Source organism: Octopus bimaculoides, chromosome 3 (assembly GCF_001194135.2).
Source record: "Octopus bimaculoides isolate UCB-OBI-ISO-001 chromosome 3, ASM119413v2, whole genome shotgun sequence".
In the NCBI taxonomy this organism is placed as follows: domain Eukaryota; kingdom Metazoa; phylum Mollusca; class Cephalopoda; order Octopoda; family Octopodidae; genus Octopus; species Octopus bimaculoides.
The window spans coordinates 116,874,302-116,897,521 of NC_068983.1; the positions used below are offsets into that span (position 1 = coordinate 116,874,302).

A 23,220-nucleotide genomic window follows, 5' to 3' on the forward strand; every position below is an offset into this window, starting at 1 on the left:
ATATAGGTATAGATATATGTATATTCTTTTATTCTTTTACTTGTTTCAGTCATTTGACTGCGGCCATGCTGGAGCACCGCCTTTAGTCGAGCAAATCGACCCCAGGACTTATCCTTTGTAAGCGTAGTACTTATTCTATCAATCAATTGTGCCGAACCGCTAAGTTACGGGGATGCAAACACACCAGCATGCCGGGGAAACAAGCACAAACACAGACACACACACACACACACACACACTCATACACACACACACATACGTGCGCGCACACAAACACACACGCACACACACACACACACACACACACATATATGTATATATATATATATATATATATACGACGGGCATCTTTCAGTTTCCGTCTACCAAATTCTCTCACTAGGCTTTGGTCACCCCGAGACTATAGCAGAAGACACTTGCCATGGTCCCACTCAATGGGACTGAACTCGGAACCAAGTGGTTGGTAAGCAAGCTACTTACCACATAGCCATACACACACACACACACACACATACACACACACACACACACATACACACACACACACACAGATACACACATATGTATATATATATACTTATACGTTTGATTTCTACATATTAAACTTATACTTCATTCTTCATAAATATAATATAACGAATTTCACCCTAATTCGTTATATTATATTTATATATTATAACGAATTATATAAATTTGTTATAAACCTCATCTCTTACTTGTGACTTTTCTCACTTTTTCTTCATCGTAGTACGTTATCATGTGAAATTGTTGAATAATGATTCTTTGTCTATACGTCAGTCAGTCTGTAACATGCTCAGATAGGGTGATTTTCAAGACTTCCTTTTATATCTTTTAGTCAGGATGAAAAGCAGTGCCCATGACACCGTCGCATGGTACCCAGATTGCCAGATTGCTTGACTGGATTACGGTTTAAGGTTAACACCCAGGCAGACGGTGACAGGTTTTCAACTCAGATGGCAAAGAGAAAGAACAACTATCACAACGTATAGCTATTATTTTTTTTTTTGTCGATCTCGAAATAATAAATGGCAAAATTTGACTTGGGAGAAAGAAAAGCTCAGAGCGAAGGAGTTCGGAATAAATATTGCATGGCATTCTGGCCGACGCTCTAACGTTCCTGCCAATTTGTCGTCTGTAGAAAGGAAATGAAATACAATGAATTTATTCGATTTATTCATTCAGTTCACTTATGCAACGTAAGACAAGTATTTTTATCTTTCATTTTGGGTCCGGTATATTTTATCCCGCTCACACCACTGAAAATGTATGGCGGTGAATATTTCACGGTCAAATACAACAGTCAATAAACATACGGTAGGTGGGGAGTTTAGAAGGGAGATAAAACCAGTGACAGATTTTCTAACACCATCAGACAGTAGATGAGTTATGCCTGTTGTAAACGCATTTCGATTTATTGGATGAAATTCCTTTTATTAATTAAGACTACTTGGTGTTTAAGTCGGCTAAATTATTCTAAATACTCATAATCAGTAAAACACTAATAGAGATGGATAAGTCGGAAATTCGTACAGTTTTGAAATATGAGTTCTTTCTTGGAAATCTAGCATCACAGACAGTTCGGAATATTAATGGACTATTTCATTCTAATATTATTACACAGCAGGCAGTATCATATTGGTTTTCAAAAATTTCGTTCTGGTAACTTTGACCTAACAAATGAGCGACGCAGTCGATCAGAAACAAAGGTGGATAATGACGAACTGAAAGCCACCATCGAGTCAGATCTATCTCAAAGTTCCATGCTTTATTGTTGTTGTTTGGTGTTAGCAAGCAGAAAATATTAACTCATCTAGTTCAAATCAATCGGTAAAATGAAAATTTAGATAAGTGGGTTTCACATGAACTCAATGAAAATCAGAAACAGCAACGTTTGGAAGGCTGCATTATGCTACTTTCTTATCACAAAAATGAATCATTTTTTAATCGAATTGTAACATGTGATGAGAAACCGATACAATACAACAGCTGTAAATGCTCAGCGCAATAGTTGCGCAAGAAAGAGCCACTAAGACACAGTGAAAAAGTAAAATTCAGCATAAGAAGCTGATGGTGTGTGTTTGGAGTTCTGGCGCAGGTGTCATCCATTATAATTACATTAAACCTGGCTCATCAATCACGGCCGAAGTATACTGCAGTCAAATGGACCAAATGATGCGGAAACTTATAAAAAACAACATAGATTAATCAACAGATCCAGTCTTCTTTTATTGCAAGACGCCGCCAGACTCATATCGCAGAAATGAATTTGGATAGCTTTTAGGTAGAAACTAAAATCTAATTCTGACGATGCTGTAGAACAGGCCTTCCAAGATTTTATTGACTCTATATTGCCAGGCTTTTACAGTCCCGGGTTGGACAAGCTATCGCTGAAATGGAAAAAGTTTATTAATATGTTGCATTCTGTATACAATTATAACCAACACAATCTAGTGCATATAAACAAACATACACGCGTGTATATACACATACAGGCATACGTACATACATATATATATATATATATATATATATATATTTATATATATATATATATATATACACATAGAGAGAGAGAGAGAGAGAGACATAGATTGCTATATGTATATATGTGTGTTTGTGTGTGTATGAATATCTGCACAGGTATGTGCATGCGTATTTGTTAGTGTGTGTTCATATATACTGTTAAAAATAAAGTTAACACCGAAATTGTGTTTGCTGGTATGAGATTTTGTTTTAAACTAAATATGCAGTTCTGTAATGGTGTAACTTTTTATTTACATACATGCAATGTTACGTTATATCAAAACATACACATGCATGTATATATACATGTGTGTGTGCGTGTGTGTGTGTATTTGTGTGTGTGTGTGTGCATGTGTGTGTGCGCACGCATGTGTATGTATCAGATATGAATTTACGTATGTATTTTTGACGCGTGTAAAGGTTATATAAATATGTAATGGCGCTTGAATATGATATTTGCTTAGATGTTTATAAATATATCTGAATATATTATGCCATAAAGAACTGGTGTAATTTGAAATATAGGTAATTTGAAATATAGTTAATTTGAAATATAGGTAATTTGAAATATAGGTAATTTGAAATATAGGGTAAACGTTTGATAATCTATTTTTACTAAATGCATATATTTTAGTGTAAGCAGGTATTATTGTTAAATCGTATTCTGCTTGCCTTCCAGTGGCCAGTAATGAGGACACTTCTGTATGTTTTTGAATATTTGCTAATAAGTATTTATAGATAATATAAACCCGGAAAAAATGCAATCGGTTTCTCTAATTTGTAGAGAAATGTAACCTCTGGCAACCTGAATAAGCTAATAAAAACTACGCCGTTGTGCATCAGGGAAACTTATGTGCATAAGTAGTTTTCAGGTAAATGGCTTAGCCATTTCGCGGTGGAAAAAAAGAGAAACGCCAAAGTTACATCTCTGGTTCTTTATTGAAGTAGATGAAACATCTTGATTTGATTAGTTACAAGATTTACTAACGACTCATCAGTCATTGCTGAAACTTTCTTTGATTGTAAAGTTAGATGTTTGTGTTCACTAAAAATTCATTACAAAGGTTTTCATTACTAATCAGCACAAACACACACACACACACATACACACACACACACACATGCACACACACGCACATGCTTAAAAACAAATACACACACGCACTCACAAAAATATTAATATTTCATACACTAAATGTTTCTAATTATCTTACAAGGCTAAAAGAACAGATTCTATTCTTATGTGATATTGATTTCTATCTACAATGGATAGCAGCATATATCTATCTACACAAAATGTTGCAAGCCAATGCTGTATCACTGATGATGCATACATACACATAAAAAGTTTAAAATTATTAATTCTAAAAGTATTCTGACCTTTTATTCTTTATATCTATTTGTTTATATTGCTTTTATTTGATTTTGGCCGTGAGGAATTAATATTCCTAATCTTTTAAGAAATGGTGAAGTGAAGACATTCGATATTACTTGGAAATAAGAACTATGCCTTCACTGTATCATTCCAGTATGCTACAAGGACTCAGAAATATCGTTAACTATGAAAATGGTGGAGAAATATCAAATCGTTTTCCAGAAATTTTCAATATTTAAAATATCAAATTTTATAAATGGATTCACTGAGAAAACTATTTGTCTTTTGAAATGTTATTTACATGAAGATATTATTTATCTTAGCAAAATGCGTTTCGATTATTTTAGGCATTGATAATGTAATTCTGAAAAAAATGTTGTTTTAATTTTCAATATGATAAACAGAAACCCTATTACTTCCGAGCAGCAAAGTGGAAAGACTACCAGCATGATATTTGCAGACAGCTCAAGAATAGAGTTATCTATACGCGAAAATTTAAGGAAAGAAAATCGGTGTATCACCTGTACAGAAGAACGCATCTCCATTAGTATGAGAATGCAGTTCACTAATATATGTAGGAGATATAAATCGGACATTGAGTGGACAGAACTGAGATCATTATCAGTATATGTGGTTTGAATTTCAATTGCAACAAATAGAAAACAGGCTGAGCCTATGAACAGATAAACTGAACAAATTGTTTCTACGAAGGATTGCTGATGGACGTAAAATTCTTTTGCCGATTTTCTCAAAGATAAGAGAATATTAGTATTTTACGTGACAGGTTAAGTTAGAAATGAGTCTCTACTAATAACCGCCAGAGGAAATAGATGAGAGTTGAAGATATTGGTTACTAGTGACGAACGCCTATATCACACTCATGACAATAGATGTGTGTGTGTGTGTGTGTGTGTGTGGGTGGGTGTGAGTGCGCGTGTGTGTGTGTGTGTGTGTGTGTGTCTGTGTGTGTGCATGTGTGTGTGAGAGAGTGGATAAGGTACTAAATGTTTTCAGTGTCAGATAGGTTGTTATTTTTGTGTATGGTGTACGCTGTAATCTGTTTCTATAGATCAGTACGAGATATCAAAAGGGATTATAATTGGAGAGTGTCTTGACAAGCGACATTTTGCAATTGTGTTAACTTATATTTCACACAAATAGAGCAGGCAACAGGAATTTAGAAAACGATTGCAGTATATGTAATGTTGGAGTGTAATGCACGAAATAAAAGATAATAAATAAGTTGAATATAATAACAGAACTTATACTTAAAAATCCAACTTTGTTGAGTAAGACATTTTTCTAAAAATAGTTAAGGGTTTTTTGTCGTTAGCTATTTATAATTGAGGAAATGCTCCAGTGATAAGGTAACCGTCTAATTAGATTGGGTACAGAAAAGTGTTTGGACAACCGGTGTGCCGGTAAATGATGGTGGGAACTGGGAACATAATTATTAATAAAACACACTTTTGACAATGTACTCGGTTGTACACTATTTCTGTAAAAGTTTGCTGATCATGGCTGAAATGATTTTGCATCACAGGCTTATTCGATCAACACCTTCTGTTGACTGATCAACAACGAAAACATCTTCAGATAGAGAAGGATAAGAAACATAAATAAAAGAAGTAGAATATATAGACAATTAATAGTAAAATGGCTGGAAATATTTCGTGAGTGGTAGGATGAACTGGTATATATAAAGTAGTGCAGAAGAGAGAGTTTGAGCTGCAGATACTGATGTCACAATATATTCATAAATACCTGATCTTAACATACTACTCCTCAATCATTGCTACATCATCAAGAAATTGTTAGTCTTGATATTTTTGAACGAATAGTATTACTGAAGACGAAAACCAAAACAAGTAAGGATGTGTTTCAGAAAATATTATTTGATCTATTCGTATTGTAAATGAAGTCAACATTTTTACGGGTGAACATAAAATATTTTGAGCATTGGCTACATTTAGAGAAATAATTGGACATCATTCTTCTAAATTAAAATAATATACTTAGGTCAGTAATATAGTTAAGGATATTCATTATGACATTGCAGTTTGATAGAAATACATCTACAGAAAACTTGATATGTTAAATGGCTGGTTCTCTATGCATATTTCTTCCTTATGTTATAGTTACTATTATTTTCCGTATCCCTTATACACTTCACTGACATTCATCAAAACAAAAGTTTCTCAAGCATCAATTCCTGTCATGAACGTATAATTTACTTCACAGCAAGGCATTGAGAATTGCTCTTTGTTCTGTGTTGTATGTAATTAAATTTGAGACGGAAATATAATATATATCCATGCCGAAATTGTTTTACTAGGAAATCATATTAACCATACACTCATTCGATTTCTCTTTCCCTTTTCCCTCTTCCTATACATTTTGCTTCTCTCTATATATGGATAAATATATGCGCGCGTGTGTGTATGTGTACTTTCATGTGAGTCTGTGCGCACGCATGTGTTTTGCATGTGTTATTACTTATCGTGCAGTTGTTAAAACTACATGCTTCTTTGTGTCTGCAGTTACGCATGGTATTATTTTTTCCGCTCCTTCCGTGGAATCCTGTAATCCTACACTCATTTTCCTTATGTATGGATGTACTATTAATTATGTGATGTTGTTTGGGTCTCTTTTTGCTATTGATGAGTTTTTATTACCCCTATTTTCCAGCATTCTATCGGCGTATTCAATGTTATTAGCTGCGTTTGCTTCATATTTCCCCTCTCGTGAATTGAAGATCAGGTTAAACCAAATAATTTCATCGGTTATTTTCCCATTTCTTTTAATATGTCTATTGGGTTTAACTTTGGCTGTGATTTCATGGGTTCTGTTTTATATTTGTCCTTATTAGTGTTGTGGTTGTTTTCTTTCCCTTTTTCTCCCTATTTCTATTTTTCTAGGTTCTGGTATTCTGCGGCTATTTATATGATTATCCCCACTATTTATAATGCCCTCTGGGAATCGTGTCTTCTCTGTTTTATTCTGTATATATTCTGTTTTATCCTTATATCCAACTTTAGCCAGTGCTGAGTTGTAACATTCGGCGTGCATATTGAATGTCTGTTCATCTCTGGATAGTCTTGATATTCTATTACTCACGCTTTTTGGGATGCAACGCAGTATAAACACCCACATTAATTGCTTGACCGGCATATTGGTAAAAAAGGAATAAACATCCCCCTACCGTACATCCAATAATGTTATATCGCCTGAAGAATTGAACCAGTGATAACGATCAGCCAGATGCTCACGGATACTACGGACTACTCTGTAATCATTCCAGGAATACATACTGTGATCCTAAGAGTCATGTGATTTGTAGAAACGTGCGTAGTGATGCATTAAATGTTTATAAATTCCATCCAAGGAGTATTGTTATCATTATTATATTTGCCCTACATTTTATCGGTACAACTTGATACAACCCCCGAAAAATTGACTCCCTAACCAGCTTCATTAGACGTTGGCCGGCATAATGGAATAGGAGCTTTATTTTCCTATTCAAAGCGTTCCGCATAAACAAATTTAAAAGATATATATGGATGAATGATCGACGCAGGATATTTTGAAACGATCGTTGTGAGCAAGGAACTTTTTCGTGCCTTCTAATTTACGTCTCTTTCGTTTGTTTTATACTCAACGTAGTCTCAGGATTTCCTGAGTTAGATCTGCGACGGTTGTGTAATTACGGTGGATGACGGTATAGTATTGGGAATGTACACATGTATATGTGTGTGTGTGTGTGTGTGTCTGTTTGTGTGTGCATGCGTGTGTGTATATTTCCCTGTAGTCTCCGTAGAGGAAGCATTTCTTGTTCGGCGTGCTAAACGTTACTCGTTGCTCTGGTCGGCTCGTTGCGCAGCAATATATGCTAACCGATCACAACGCTGCTTTTCACTTTCCCTTCTTCGCGCTGAAGTCATCCCAAGTTCAATGAGAGAGTTCCTTCTGGCGGGGTCCTCAGAAGATTCATTTGCACGCATACGTTTACTTTTCTTTGCAGCATTTCTTTGCCGACCTATACTGGATCTTTTGCGTCGAGGCATGGTGGAAAATTATCAGTTTATGCAATAGAAAAAGTCATAAGAAAAAAAGCGGTGAATGTGTAGCCCCCCCATCCCCCAAGTAAAATTTAGTTGGCAAAAATGTAAATAAAATAGACCGAATTAACTATTTTTAATTTTGGATAAAAATTTTGAAGTAGCTAGTTTAAGCTGGAATAATTATATGAAAAAGAGCGCTCACCCGAAAACAGAGGCAAATCGTAACTCGCAAATGAATACTGCTGGCAGTACTGTGCAAGCAGTCAATAAGAGCTCATCACAGCTGAGAAAGTAAAGTATTGATTTTTTTCCAGCTGGGTGTTTGTCACGTTTATTCGCTGGCTCAATCCAAATCCTAGGCGAATTGAGAGTAGTCTATTTATGTTGTGGGCGCGGAATTTCGAGGAAAAAAATTATAAGAAAAGGCGTTCTAATTCAAAGAGAGCACACATGTCAAATTTAGTGAAATTCGGTTGAAAACTGTAGGAGTAGAAGTGGTTCACACAATACACACACACACACACACACACAAACAACTTGCCTTTTATATATAAGATTAAGCTCTGTACTCACGTGATACTTTAATCTAGAGTATGATTTTATCAAGGTTTAAAAATTGGTTATGGGGTTATAAATATTGCTATGCTCAACCATATATGTGTGTGTGTGTGTGTGTGTGTGTGTGTGTGCGTGCATGCAATCGTGTGTGTGTGTGTGTGTTCATCTACATTAATCTATACTGCAGAAATAATTGTATAAAGTCCATTATTAATTTGATATATGTGTGCGTGCGTGTGTGTATATATATTTACAGAGAAAGAGAGAGATAGAAGGAAAAAAAGAGAGAGGTAACAACGATTTACTTCCTTTTACTTTCTACAATGCAGATATTATAAACTGAAGGCTATCTATCTTTTTTTTATGTGTGTGGGTTTGTTAATGTATTTGCATACACATACTAGAATCCACACGCACACGTATGTATGTATGTTATTGTTCAGTTTTATTTCAATATTTCTTGCCAATAGAGAAAAACCAGTTTCTAACCTAGATCTAAGGTTTCTTCATTGGAATTTCAACATCAACAACAGGGTATTTTTGCTTTGTATGTATGTATGTATGTATGTATGTATGTATGTATGTATGTATGTATGCATTTGTGTATGTATGTGTATTTGTATGTATATGAGCAGATTTGCATGTTTTATTTTATGTATGTATTCTCATGCCTATAGTTGCATATCTAGACAAGCTCGCATATATTTAAATGATAAACTTCTGGAAAGTGATAAATTGGATCTGTAGTCATCGAATTAGCTTTCTCCTTTCTAGTTTTATGTAAGTATGTATGTATGTATGTATGTATGTATGTAGGTATGAATGAATGTATGTATGCATGCATGAATGTATGTACGTATGTATGTATGTATGTATGTATGTGCATGTGTGAATAGCTATACATATATAGTCCCCCACCATCCCTAAATATTGAATAATATTGCACTTACCGAACTTTCGGAGATTAAATATCTTGCTTATCTGAGATAAACTGTTTTATACTGTGTTACTAAACACGTAACTTTCTTAAGTTCATCAATGTCTTACAAGATATAAAGTCATTGAAATGTCCACATGCAAGGCAACTGCTGCTGAATATTCCATATTTTCTTTATACGGTATATTTGCAGTTGATACCTTCCTTCTTTAATTCACAGCAATGAGAAACTGAGGAGGTGAATCGGTGAAAACGCTGTGACCCAGTAAATGACCCGTTGGAAACTTCTAACTATCGACACTATTGCCCAAAATGTCCAACATGCAATAAATGAATGAAAAGACTACAACAATGATTCAAAAATTGTGCAGAGTGGGCAAAAATCTATTTGGAAACAGCATTACATGCACAACTACCGCAAAACATTTTTGATAGAATATGAAATTCTAAAATAAAATTACATTATGTCCATATACTGATTATTCATTCTTTAATATAATAAAACATAAAAAATGTTATAAATGACAATATAAAATGCAAGAAGGACACAGATAGAACCCACACAACGTATGAACTCTTTGGTGTACGATTTTACATTTCTGTTAATGTCAGATACGCATAACAATAATGTTAATTATATTATGACAATCGTTTGCCAATACCTATTGCTACCTTCCTTTCATTTGAAATTATCTTCCCAGTACTAAACAATGCCTCAATATGTTTCATGACAAATATTTCAAACAAGGAATATATGTCATACTGTTAAAAAAGAAGAAAAGCTTATCGTTTCAGTTAGAGCCTTGCATCGAAAAACAAACGTGATATAAGTTAATGATATATAAGTTTCGTCTCCAATGAAGTATCCTTTCTGAAACAAATGTCACAGTGTTCTGTTTTGTCTTTCATCATATTTATTTCACACTTTGAAATATAGGCATATTATAACTTGCCAAAAGATTTTATTGTTTTACTGTTTATAAAACTTGAATGGTCTTACACATAATCAATTGGTAAATAGAATGCATAATCTCATTTCGATTGTTGTATTTTGACAGTTTTCCTTCCTTTGTTATGATGCCCATGAAAAATGTGTGGAAGTCACACATGTACCTTTATAAGTTAGTTCTTTTTCGAGCAGAAGTGTAGATGCTAATAACTATAGCGGTTGTCATAATGTTGAAAACGATACTACAATTTGAGTGCTTATATCTTCATCTTAGCTGCATTGGAGTTGCTAAACCTCCACCTTTTGTTGTTCTATGATGTTTTAAAGTAACAGAATAAGGAAAATTAATGCTTATACCTCTGTAAGAGACATTATTTGCCTAAATAAAGTGAATCAGTTTCAAACTAAATTTCAGGAAAGAAACACAGTAGACTCAGACCCTACCATTTCTCTCGCACATTCATCAATCATGAAATAAAAAAAAACACTAATTAGCATTTAAATGACAAGAATTACATAGTTAAAATGCATGATCAGTATATTCACAACTCGTACATGCAATAAAAATTACATAGGTGGAAACCTTCGTGAGAAAATAATATGTGTATATTTTAATTTAAAAATTCACAAAAAATAATATATTCTATAAATTTAATTGACAGTTGTTTGGTTGATTTAAATCCAAAAATAATAATGTCTGAATCCTAGCTACTTCTTTTATCAAGTTATTGATTTTTGTTTTATATTTGTAAACAGTATTATTATAATGGTGAAAAACAAAAGGCTCTGCAAGCATGGATGAAAGCAATTGAATTAAATTCCACAGATTCAGCAGCTTGGGAAAGTGTTGTTGTTTACCTACACCATCTGAGTGAGTGAAGTTTATTTTTCCGCCTAATTTCTGTTTCTATCGATTTTTGTATGGAATAACTCTCCAAACATTACTAAATAAAACAAAATATTTTAATCATGTCATAAAATCAATTATGAATCCTTACTTTGAACAAACAAGTTTTAGAAGGAATTCTCAAAAGTGTACACTTATTATAGAGACATCTAGGTCAGCTATCATATATTTTCTATGGATCGTCTAAATGCATATAAATGTTATAAAATTTAGAAGCTTATTCTAAAGGAGTATATCAAGAATATTGCGTTTGGAAATCAATAATATATTTTTTCAGTAATCCAGTCATCATATAAACGAACAATATCTTATGAAAATAATGATGATGATGACGATGATAATAATAATAATAATAACAACAACAACAACAACAACAACAACAACAACAACAATAATAATAATAATAATAATAATAATAATAATAATAATAATAATAATAATAATAATAATAATAATAATAAGAAGAAGAAGAAGAAGAAGAAGAAGAAGAAGAAGAAGAAGAAGAAGAAGAAGAAGAACATGTGGCCGACAATTACAGGCGAATTTCGTGCGTCCCATTAATGTGGAAGTCACTTTCAGGAGCAACTGTTGAAGAACTGTACAAATATTTTGATGAAAACGATATATTACCGACAGAAAACAAAGGTTGTAGAAGGAGATGTAGAGGTACCAAAGATCAATTATTGATAGACAAAATTGTAATGCCAGACTGTAAACGAAGGAGAACAAATTTTGAAAAGGCCTGGATTGACTAATGCAAAGGTTATGATATGATTGTACATTCGTGGATCACAGAATGCTTAGATCCGTTTGGAATTGCGAGGAATGTAACGTGTTTCCAGCAGAGAAGTATGGAGACGGGGTGGAAAACTAAACTGATATGTTACGGAAGAAGCTTTGGCACACTGCGTAGCAGAAGATGGATTTTCCAGGGTGGTAGCTTATCTCTGTTGCTTTTTGTTCTCTGTATGATACCTCTGACCTTGGTACTTAAGAAAATTAACCTGGTATATCAATTAAAGGGAAAATCCCAAACAATCAACGACCTCCTCTTCATGGATGATTTGAAACTGTATGGCAAGGATGAGACACATGCACTGCTCTCTCACTCAATGATAATAATGATAATAATAATAATAATAATAATAATAATAATAATAATAATAATAATAATAATAATAATGGTTTCTTAAACATTCACTTGAACAAAACTGTACAAATCCAAATATATGGTACCCTAGGCATAACACCTACATGAACTTCTAACTTGTTGTCTCTTGAGGTCTCTGGGTGAGACTTGAATCCAACTTGTACAAATGCAAAACAAAAGTCAAACATATAATAATAATCGCTATTCTTCTTCTTCTTCTTCTTCTTCTTCTTCTTCTTCTTCTTCTTCTTCTTCTTCTTCCTCTTCTTCTTCTTCTTCTTCTTCTTCTTCTTCTTCTTCTTCTTCTTCTTCTTCTTCTTCTTCTTCTTCTTCTTATTATTATTATTATTATTATTATTATTATTATTATTATTATTATTATTATTATTATTATTATTATTCAGTAGTTTTATTTTTATAACGTGCTTTCAGAATAATAATAAAAATAACTATGATGTCAACGACAATAGCGATGATGATGATGATGATGATGATGATAATAAAGCTGCGGCTGATGAAAATCTCAACAGTATTTTCGTGTAAAATTGGGATGAAAACAGATCAGCTATAAATATGTTACGATATATATTAACTTAGGATATATTCTCAAAACGTAAAGAAAAAATACCACCAATTGAAATTGAACTTTTAGATAAAAGAATACATTTTCAGAACACTAGTAACAATCGCAAAATATCCAAGAACACTAAAGCACTAATAATTTAATCTACGTTGATACAATCAAGACATGTAAACACAAAAAACAAATAACAAAAACAAAACGCAACAAACCCAAATCCTAGAACTGCACATCACTGACCAACAGAAACGAAACCGGAACTGCACAAGAAAAATATAAAAAAAGGGTAATTGAAGCTGATTTAGAAATTGAAAATTCTGACACTGAAAATCACGATCTTAATCATCTGAAATTGCATTTAAGCTTAAAATAATTTACTATGAATCATTAAAAATACCTCCCAATGATACAGTTTATGACAGAATAGAAACAGCAATAAAAAATATATAAACTTTGTTTTCGGAGACATGATTAAAACGGAGTGAAATAACATTATTACAAGATCAATAAATTAACAGATACAGCAGCAACCTGTAGTGACAGAGAAAATTGGGTACCACTTCAGATTCATTCAGGCAGGAGTATCAAAACCCAAGCATTCAACATGGAAAAGAGAAAAAGAAATGAAGAGAAAGTATCTCTGAATTTATAGTGAAATTAATAAAAAGACATCACAACTTAGAAAAAGAAGGATGAGGAAACAAACACTTCAGAAATGCAACACAACGAACAAAATAATATTTGGAACCGATGAACTACTAAAGCAAATGACCCTCAAAGAATCCGCTGGTAATGAAAAGTGCCTTGGGTTCTTTGAACATACAGAGTGTTCGACTCTAAACAAAATCGATTATATTAAAAACGTTGCAGAAATAAAACAGAAGTCAATGTAGCACAAACAGCAAGAGAAGAAGGAGAATTTTGGGAAGTGGTATGGACAGTGACAGAACCAGCACAGGAAAGGCTAGTGAGAAAAAACATGTGGATGTCCAAAACAATAGAAGTTACACAGATATTGCAAAAAATGACGGAGTCAGAGGAAATAAGTGGCTGGCTAGCTGAGGGGAAAGACATCCTAATCTGCAAATCTACAGAAACTAGATTCTCAAAAGTACGTTCCGTTAATATGTCGTCCTAAAAATTATAAACCTGTATCTGAAATGATACCTTTTCTGTTAACCTTCCTGTGATTCCACTGCACCTCTTATATGTCCATAGCTTGTACTAGGTACACTATAAGTAATTTTTACCAGCACCTTTTGTACATAACAGGCAGGACCGTTTCGTTGAAGGGATTAGTAATTTTTCTGCTTCCCTGCTTTCTAGTAATTTGGTATTTGATAACTTAGCGCTAAGGCTCCTTCATTTCAGCTCTTGCTGCCACACCTGAACATTCTTATCTGATTTTACTATAAATTCAGCTATAAGAACAAAGTCTTCAGCATAGAAAAACTCGCATGGGCAACAGTCTTTTATTCCGCTGTTGTGTCCTGGAGGACTACGTAAAACAAGACGGGGCTGAAAGTTGAGTCTTGTTGCACTCCTATGTGGACACTAAATACGTTGTTTTGCTTATGGCTGACTTTCACCTTACTGGCAGCATCCCTGTACATGACTTGGAGGGATCTCACTGGCTAGTCATCTACACCCAGCTTCCGGAGCGACCACAAGTTGAAGGTGCGAGGGACCCTGTGAAAGGCTTACCACATGTTCATAAATGCCAAGTACAGCGGTTTATTTTTAGCTAAATGCTTCTTCTGCATGTAACTTACTAGGCAAAGAGTATCAATAGTACTTCTCCTTGACACAAAACCAAACAGCATCTTATCTTGATCAAGGCTCTTCCTAATTAATTGAGCTATAATCCTTCCTGTGACTTTCATGAATTGGGCTAACAGGTTGATACGCCTGTTAGTTGACTATGACGGTGTTACACCAGTCATTGGGTATCACCCCTTCTTGGACAACTTTATTAACTATACGGTTGGCAAGGCCGTATCCCATATTTAGGATATGAAGCCCTATCTTCATATCCTTAATTGCTTTATCTGTCATGCAGCAGTCAACTCGAGTAGCTGGTCCCTCTGTTGGGCCCTCATTAGGAAGGTGCTCCTTTTCCACATTTCACAACCTTGCATAGTGACACTTTCCTTTCTTCCATGTATTCAGTTAGTCCAAGTATACCATAATCCATTCGGACACACGTCTTTGATATACTGTCTTGCAATCCCGAAGACCTCAGGCATCTATTCCACACGCTGCAGAACATTGGCAAACCACATCCTTTCTGCTTCTCCCCTAGTTAAATATATCTCTCGTCGCCTAGATTCACTTCCTAGCTACCTGGTATGGTTGTCTACGAACCTCGCTCTTCCAGTCCTTCATGCTTCTTTCTTTAATGGCACTGGCTGCTTCACCGTTCTACCACCATGTCATCTTTCAAAGAAAGCCAATGATGAGAGCTGGTTTATCAAAATATATTAAGTTTTAACTAAAAACAGAAAACTGACCGAAAACAAGGCATTTGGCAATCCAAATATGATAACCGATATTGATCATTCAAAAGCAAAAATAAAATTATATCGAATGATGTTATTCTGTAAATTGCATTTCGATTAAATAAGATATAATTATTGCTTTATCAGATCATATGTCGCAGAGCAAGAATTTTGATGGTTGTGACTTCCTTCATTCATTACAAGAAATATATATATATGAAATACGTACATTTTATCCCGAAAGTAACTGATGAAATATAATTGAGGAAATGATTGTATGGTTTAGATATCTTTTATAAGCATGTAGAAACTCCCACATACGTCGACACACACATACTCACATATACAAACATATGCACATGTTAGCACTCAGACAATTGCATTCACGCAACGAAGTGACACTTAATATGTTGTTTCGCGCATGCAAGTATACAGTTGTCTATATACGTAAAGAAATATTTTGAAGGTGATAATTTTATTTTCATATCGAGAACATTATTTTTCATGTTGAAATCAACTAAATTTAATCTTATTTCATGTGTGAGCAGTTTCTTATCACAGAAATCTTTGTAATTAAGAATTTGTTTGCATTTTATACACTCCAAATGAAAACTTTACCGAATTCCATTTTATATAGGAGCGTAGATACTTTTTGTTTCTTTTTAATTTCATCAACAAATTCTAATTTATCACCAGTTTTATTACCCTATTACATTCTAAAATGTGTTCAATCTCAAATAAAACAGTGATTATATTAGAAACTTTTATAAATTTGTTCGTAATTTTCTAACATTTCTTGAAAATGCATCGAGTAACAAAAATTTACAAAACAATTTTGAAAATGTTATCGTTAAAGATGCCGACATGATGTGTTGGTGTATGACATGGACCATTTAAAGTACAGTGATCTATCATAAACACGTAAATTACTGCGGAAAACAGAAAAGTGCTTGGACGATTAAAGAGGTCGAGTAATTTACACTTAAAGGCATAAACTTTTACATTAAAAATCTAATCATTGTATAATGAATTGCTATTTTAGACAATAGATTACAACTGTATGCTTGCTTGCGTGAAACAAAATATTAAATGTCAGTTCGTTGCGTGTATGTAATTGTCTGAGTGATAACATGTGCATATGTTTGTATATGTGTGTGTGTTTGTGTGTGTGTGTGTGTGTGTGTGTGTGTGTGTGTGTGTGTGTGTGTGTGTGTGTGTGTGTGTGTGTGTGTGTGTGTGTGTGTGTGTGTGTGTGTGTGTGTGTGTGTGGACGTATGTGAGAGGATCTACATGCTTATATTAAAAGAATGTTCCTGTGAAGATACACACACGCAAACACACACACACACGTACATACACACACACAGATAGGTGAAAGAATGAAAGAAAAGCACACTCGCTACTCTGTGTAGAGTTAATGTCCGTAAGCTGTTCATTACTTGGGTGTCCATAGATATAGAACTTCAAACACTAAGCTGTTTACAATAAGCAAAAGCTTAGCTACACACGACTTGGAATATAGGTCTTCCTTTGTCTTTGTTAATCCTGGTTCCCAGTGTTCGACGCAAGTCACATGATGGAAATTGCTATAGGCTACTAACGTAAACTACTACATATTAGTTCCTAAATACAAGGTCGGCAATCCGTACAAATCTGAAATGTATCAACAAAGAGTTTACTCTTAAATCTTTTCCGCCGTTGCAGTTATTGACAGGCTTTATTTTCTGGGTTTATCGGTTGAAATATTCGTATTTCACGAGGACTGAAAATGAATACTATTTTCTAATTTTCTATCATAAGATATCTCATGGTGATTTAATATGTGACGCCTGAGAGAAATATGGTGTCTACAGTTGAGTAATGCATACAAACGTGGGTTATCAAATCTATTCCAAGTTTCAGTAGGGCTATTGTGGCATTAATCTCTTATATATGAAATAAAATGGGATCGGGAAATGGCAGACCTAAATAGGATATAACGTTGATTAAATCCATTAACAGAGTGCGTTGTATAATTGCTCGTTATTCTATTAGACAGAGTGAGTGTTGCTCGATAGACCAAGATTTAGAAAGACGGGAACCGCTATGTTATCAAGATGCTTGGTTATAGAAATGATAAGTGGGTATGATGCCATTGTTGTATATTTGTAGCCAAAAATTATATTGCGATCCCATGCAATCCTATGCACCCATGCCTTCTTGATGCAGTCGTAGGTCACTGTCTTGAGATACGGCATGTTTTAGACATTTTGGACCTGGTGAAGGCCATACTTCTCCAGATCCACCTGGAGGTGATTTCTTCCAGAACGAGAATCAGACAGACATAAAGAAATACAGAAAGAAAAGAACCGTCTTTGGTATAGAACTAGTTCTTTATTTCTGGAGACAAATCTTTACATCAATGGGATTTGAACTCGAGTACACTGAGCCAAGGAGATTATATTTCAAAGCAAGCTATCCAACGATCTAACGGTTCTGCTAATCAGTCATTTTTAGAACTATAATAACTAGGCAGGTATAGTTCATCTGTTTGCTATATAACTTGTGATATTTGTGTGTGATTTAGGAAGGTTCTGGAGCTATTTGACTGGTGTTAAAACAGTTTGCTTCCCGTTTCCTGCCGCTCATTGGTTGTGAAATTGGTACGAGAATTATCTTCTCACCAAAGTCACTCTTCCTTTTCACCATGTAAGAGGATCATATAAAACAAATAACTACTTGCAGGATGATTCGAAGATTCTCGTACTTATTCTTGCAGCCAAATTCCTGGAGTGGTTGTATTTCATATAGGTCTATACGCTGTGGGATTTCCAAAGTATTTCCGTAGTACAAACAAGAGGTGTGAGGGTAGGTTCACTGTCTAATGGTATCAAGTATAGAATAAACAATTCTACAATGTGAGCCATCTCCCCGCTTAGCATAGAAGATATGCATTACTTACTCGCAATCCTCGTGGGAAAGTCATACCGCGTATAAACTCTAAGTAGCTCAACTAATTTAAATATTACTTTCCCGTATTCAAGAAATTTAGAAGCTGGGGAATTGGCAATTTTGTTAACTCTTTAGAAAGTATGCCTTGCAGTATTTAGTATTATTCATGGTCATTATGAGCTTACATGACAGTTTATTTTGAAATCCTGAATGAATCTTTTTAGTGCTATGAGTAGATTAATGAGTCTGTTAGTATTATTATTTTGAAAGGCATAATTATTGAACAATATAAACAAATTCTATAATCGAGAGGATACATGACGCCTTAGTTATCGTGCCCGAGGCAAGTAAACAAAGAAGGGCTGTTTTTAAGACCCAGTATACTCACGAGGCAATGCAAAAGGAAGATAGAAAGATTAATTATATAGGGAATAAACAAATAAATAAATTATATAGGGAATAAACAAATAAATAAATAAATAAGTAGATAAAATTGATTGAAAAGCATGGAAAAAAAAGACTGAAATAATAATTTTAATAGGTAAAATACTAAGAATGATTTAAGAAATGCTATAAAAATATAAAAATAAAGTACATTTATAAGTCATCGGCAAGAAAATCTGGCACTACATTTGTAATTCGAACGAAGTGTTATATTTTTGCTGTAGTAATATGCATATACTTATAATAATCAAAATTAATATTGCAGAGTTAGCCAAATATAATAAATATCTTAGAAACGATACTTTAAATAACATGAAAAGCAACAAAATGAAAAGTATATAATGCATGCATCTTTCTAGAAATGTGTTTAAATAAAAATTTAAGGCTGAGATTATTGTCGTTAGAGAATAAAGATTTAATTATTTAAATAACTAGCAGCAATAGAAAAATCTACGATAAAATCCATTACATTGCAATTTTCATGTAATTGTAGAACAATAAGCATTTTAGAACAATAAATATTTTAAAATGAAATTAAACTTTTCTTCACGTTCTATTTTGCTTTTATGTCTAGTTTTCATATTGGCGAGTATAACTTGATCAGCAATTTAAATAATTTGAAAGTTGTTCTTCAAAACTTCGAATTAATTATTCAATAAACGGAATTAGGATATATAGAGAGTTAACTAAAGACGACTGATGTATTGAATTAAAATCGTATTCTTCTGATACTGTCGCTATTGTTGTTGACGATGGTGTTGCCGCTATTGTAGTTTCGTCCCAGATCATCCTCGATACAGAAGACTCACAATTAAGGCTATTCTAGCTATGACTCTTCTGTATTTTGTTCTCAGAAATATTGTATCGGAAGATCATATTATCCAATATGACCTTCCTTTTAAAAACGTAAAGGAGTGATATGAGGGTGATTCAGCTGTTAGTTCTGTTGTCGTAACAAATGGCTTGTTCTCAAAATCTAAATGATGAGAATCAGATAGCATCAGATACATAGCTGCATATGTATGAAATAAAATAACATTGATGGTCAACAGCAAGAGATACTTCTTAACAGTTTCTGCTATCCAAATTCGTCAAACTTTTGTGAATTGACGTAGTAATGTAACTTAAATAAACATCTGTAGATCACTAACTCTGACTTTATCAACTTTTCAAAGAAGATCGAATCTCACATTTCTCTTACACTATGTGAATTTTTGAACTTCGTTTCATGGACAGGAAGCTTTCGCCTTGAAAATAAGTATACAAATTTTACAGTATAAACATATACTTCCTCCATTGCAAGGCTAAGCGATATGTTTTATTAATTAACAAGGAATAAAAAAATAAGTTTTCTCGACTAAAGACGGTGCTCTAGCATTGCTGCAGTCAGTTGACTGAAAAAGGTAAAACAATAAAAGAATATGTATATGTATACATGTTTATATATGTACATTATATATATATATATATATATACAAGTATATATATATGCATCTATATATATACATGTATATATGTATATATATATATATATATATAAATGTATATACCTGTATAAATTTATGTGTGTATATATATATATATATATATATGTATATATATATATGTGTATGTATATATACATGCATATATATATATATTTATATATATGCATATAATTATATATATATATTTATATATGTATATATATATATATATACAAATGTATATACCTGTATAAATTTATGTGTGTATATATATATATATATATATGTATATATATATATGTGTATGTATATATACATGCATATATATATATATTTCTATATATGCATATAATTATATATATATATTTATATATGTATATATATATATATCTGTATATATGTATTTATGTGTGTGTGTGTGTGTGTTTGTACCGCCACCATCGGTTTACAACCGATTTTGCTGTGTTTACGTTCCCGTAACTTAAACCTTTGGCAAAACAATCCAATAGAATAAATGCTAGGCTTAGAAAAAATAAATCCTGGGGTCGATTTATTGAACTTTAGGCGGTTCACCCGCATGGCTGCAGTCGCATGTTCGAAACAATTTAAACAATAAAAAAGTACGCGATTTCAATTCTGAGGAACACCAGGTATCTCTGCTAGTATATATATATATGTATATATATATATATATATATATATGGTTTTAATTTATTTTAAATAAAACTCACCACGTAATGCAAATATGTTCTTTACTTCTTTGAATAATATCTAAAATACAAACACATACATTTAATTGGAAAATTCTTGCTGCTGGAAATTCTGAATGGTTTCTTTTAAAATAACAATATTAAACCGAATGCAAATAATGACTGTGATTGACTGTGATTTGTTAACAAGATTTTAAGATGTTTCAAGGCTACTGATTGAACGGACTGAAAGTCTTAAGTCAACTAATGAGCTGTATTAGTACACAAAAGCCTTTTTTACTAGTTTACCTTGAGTTGAAAACCGACTTCATAGAAAAATATCTTAACACGAATTAGATAGCACAGTTTTCCTTTGGTTGATTTATTATATGTAATATTTTGACTGATCAGAAGGTCATGGATTCAGAAACTATATTCTAAATATATATACACTATATTTTATTTTTTTGAAAGCATGTGAAAATCGAAAGACTACTTTAAGCAAATTTGTTACACCATGTTATAAAAAAAAAACATAAAATATTTATAGGAATACTAAAAAACAAAAAAATCCGAATGTCTAAAGAGAGGTAATAATGACGCTTCGCTAATGAGATTACGAGGAAATGCAAACAGAAATGATGCTAAGCCATACAAATGGAAAGAAAAAAACAGTCAGCAAGGGTATGTGTTTGATCGCACAGATATATGATCCCACAGATGATATGTAATAATAACTACCAAATTTTACTCTAACGCACCCTGTGACGAAAATGAAAATTAACGTCCATTTTAAAGAACTCTTTTAATCATATCCCCCTAGCAAAATACATTGTATAAATATTTGTGGGGTAATTATATAATCTTAAATAGAAAATTTATTCTTCAGTTCTCCTGGGGATTACTGCTTGTATATTTATTCTCTCGTAAACAAATTATCGAAAGACTTGATTCTCATTGTGAATTTCATATCATAAAAGAAAAATAGTTTCTTAACAAAACGTCTACAGATTTTGTTAAGCGCGTTATAATTGATGTAATCTTTTAAAAGAATATTAAATCCGATTTTAAAATTTGTAAAAGAATATTATCATCACAAAGAAACGTAAGATTTAAAGCTTATCGACATCTTGATATTTCTTAAGATATCTGTTTCTGAAGCAAAAGTATTTCCAGATTTAGAATGCATTGTTAAGAACATCGTCGTCTACTGAGAGTGAAACTGGTCCCAGTGAGACTGTCTAAAAAATATAAATATTTTACTAGCCTAGGGTAAATACAATACTTAGCTATAATATTGACACACCCTTGTTAAAATTCGAACAACTCAAATGACATATAATGTGCAGCTTAATGTTTTTCTATTTCTTCTATGCTAATTATGTATCAGGACTATATGGTGATAGTATTCCAGCTGTTGGTAAAGGACTGGATTACATTATATCATGTACGTAAAAAATAGTAAGTTTATTGCGTTTTAAAATTGTTGTCTAAATAATCATGACAACATATGCAGAGCGGCTATATTCGTGATTAAGTTAAGTGTTTTTGTACAAACTCCAGTTACACACAACCCATTTGACATATATGAGTTTTTTTTTTTAATCCCGAGGCAATTTCTATTGAGTTAAATACATTGACCTTAAATTTATCTTTATATATTTCTGCTTAGCTTGAAAGAATTAAAGGAAGCATGAGGCGTTTCGAGATCTTATATTCACAAATACTTGCTTCGAAAACACTGGATTACATGACATATCGTCACATACTATAATGGATATGTTTTTCAATACAATGGAGAGGAACGAAATTGAGATATATGACGTTAAACTATTTTATGTCTCATATTTTAAGAGAAATATATACACATGCGTTCCATTTAGTTTATTAACAAATTTATCACACCTGCAGTTATGCCCTGCAATTATGCTAGATCTGTTCGAGGCAGAATATGAATATATCAAAAACAGAGCAATTCTATGCAAAATATAAACAGCGGCTAACAATAGTTTATCATAATTTGATGTAACTAAAGATACATACATACATACATACACACACACACACACACACACACACACACATATATATATATATATATATATATATATATATATATATATATATATAT

The 23,220-nt window shown here is 32.9% G+C and overlaps 1 protein-coding gene across 6 annotated transcripts in view; it reads left to right on the forward strand.

The window, feature by feature from the left end:
• Nucleotides 1-23,220, forward strand: part of LOC106881053 (protein O-mannosyl-transferase TMTC4) — a 300,747-nt gene that overhangs the window by 244,119 nt on the left and 33,408 nt on the right. For all 6 annotated transcript variants that reach the window (XR_008263718.1, XR_008263717.1, XR_008263716.1 and 3 more), the window contains one exon: nt 11,181-11,295. Coding sequence is in view for 3 of the 6 variants with exons in the window: in XM_052966480.1 (XP_052822440.1) it covers nt 11,181-11,295 (115 nt within the window). In the remaining 3 variants the exon portion in view is untranslated. The remainder of the gene's footprint in view (nt 1-11,180; nt 11,296-23,220) is intronic.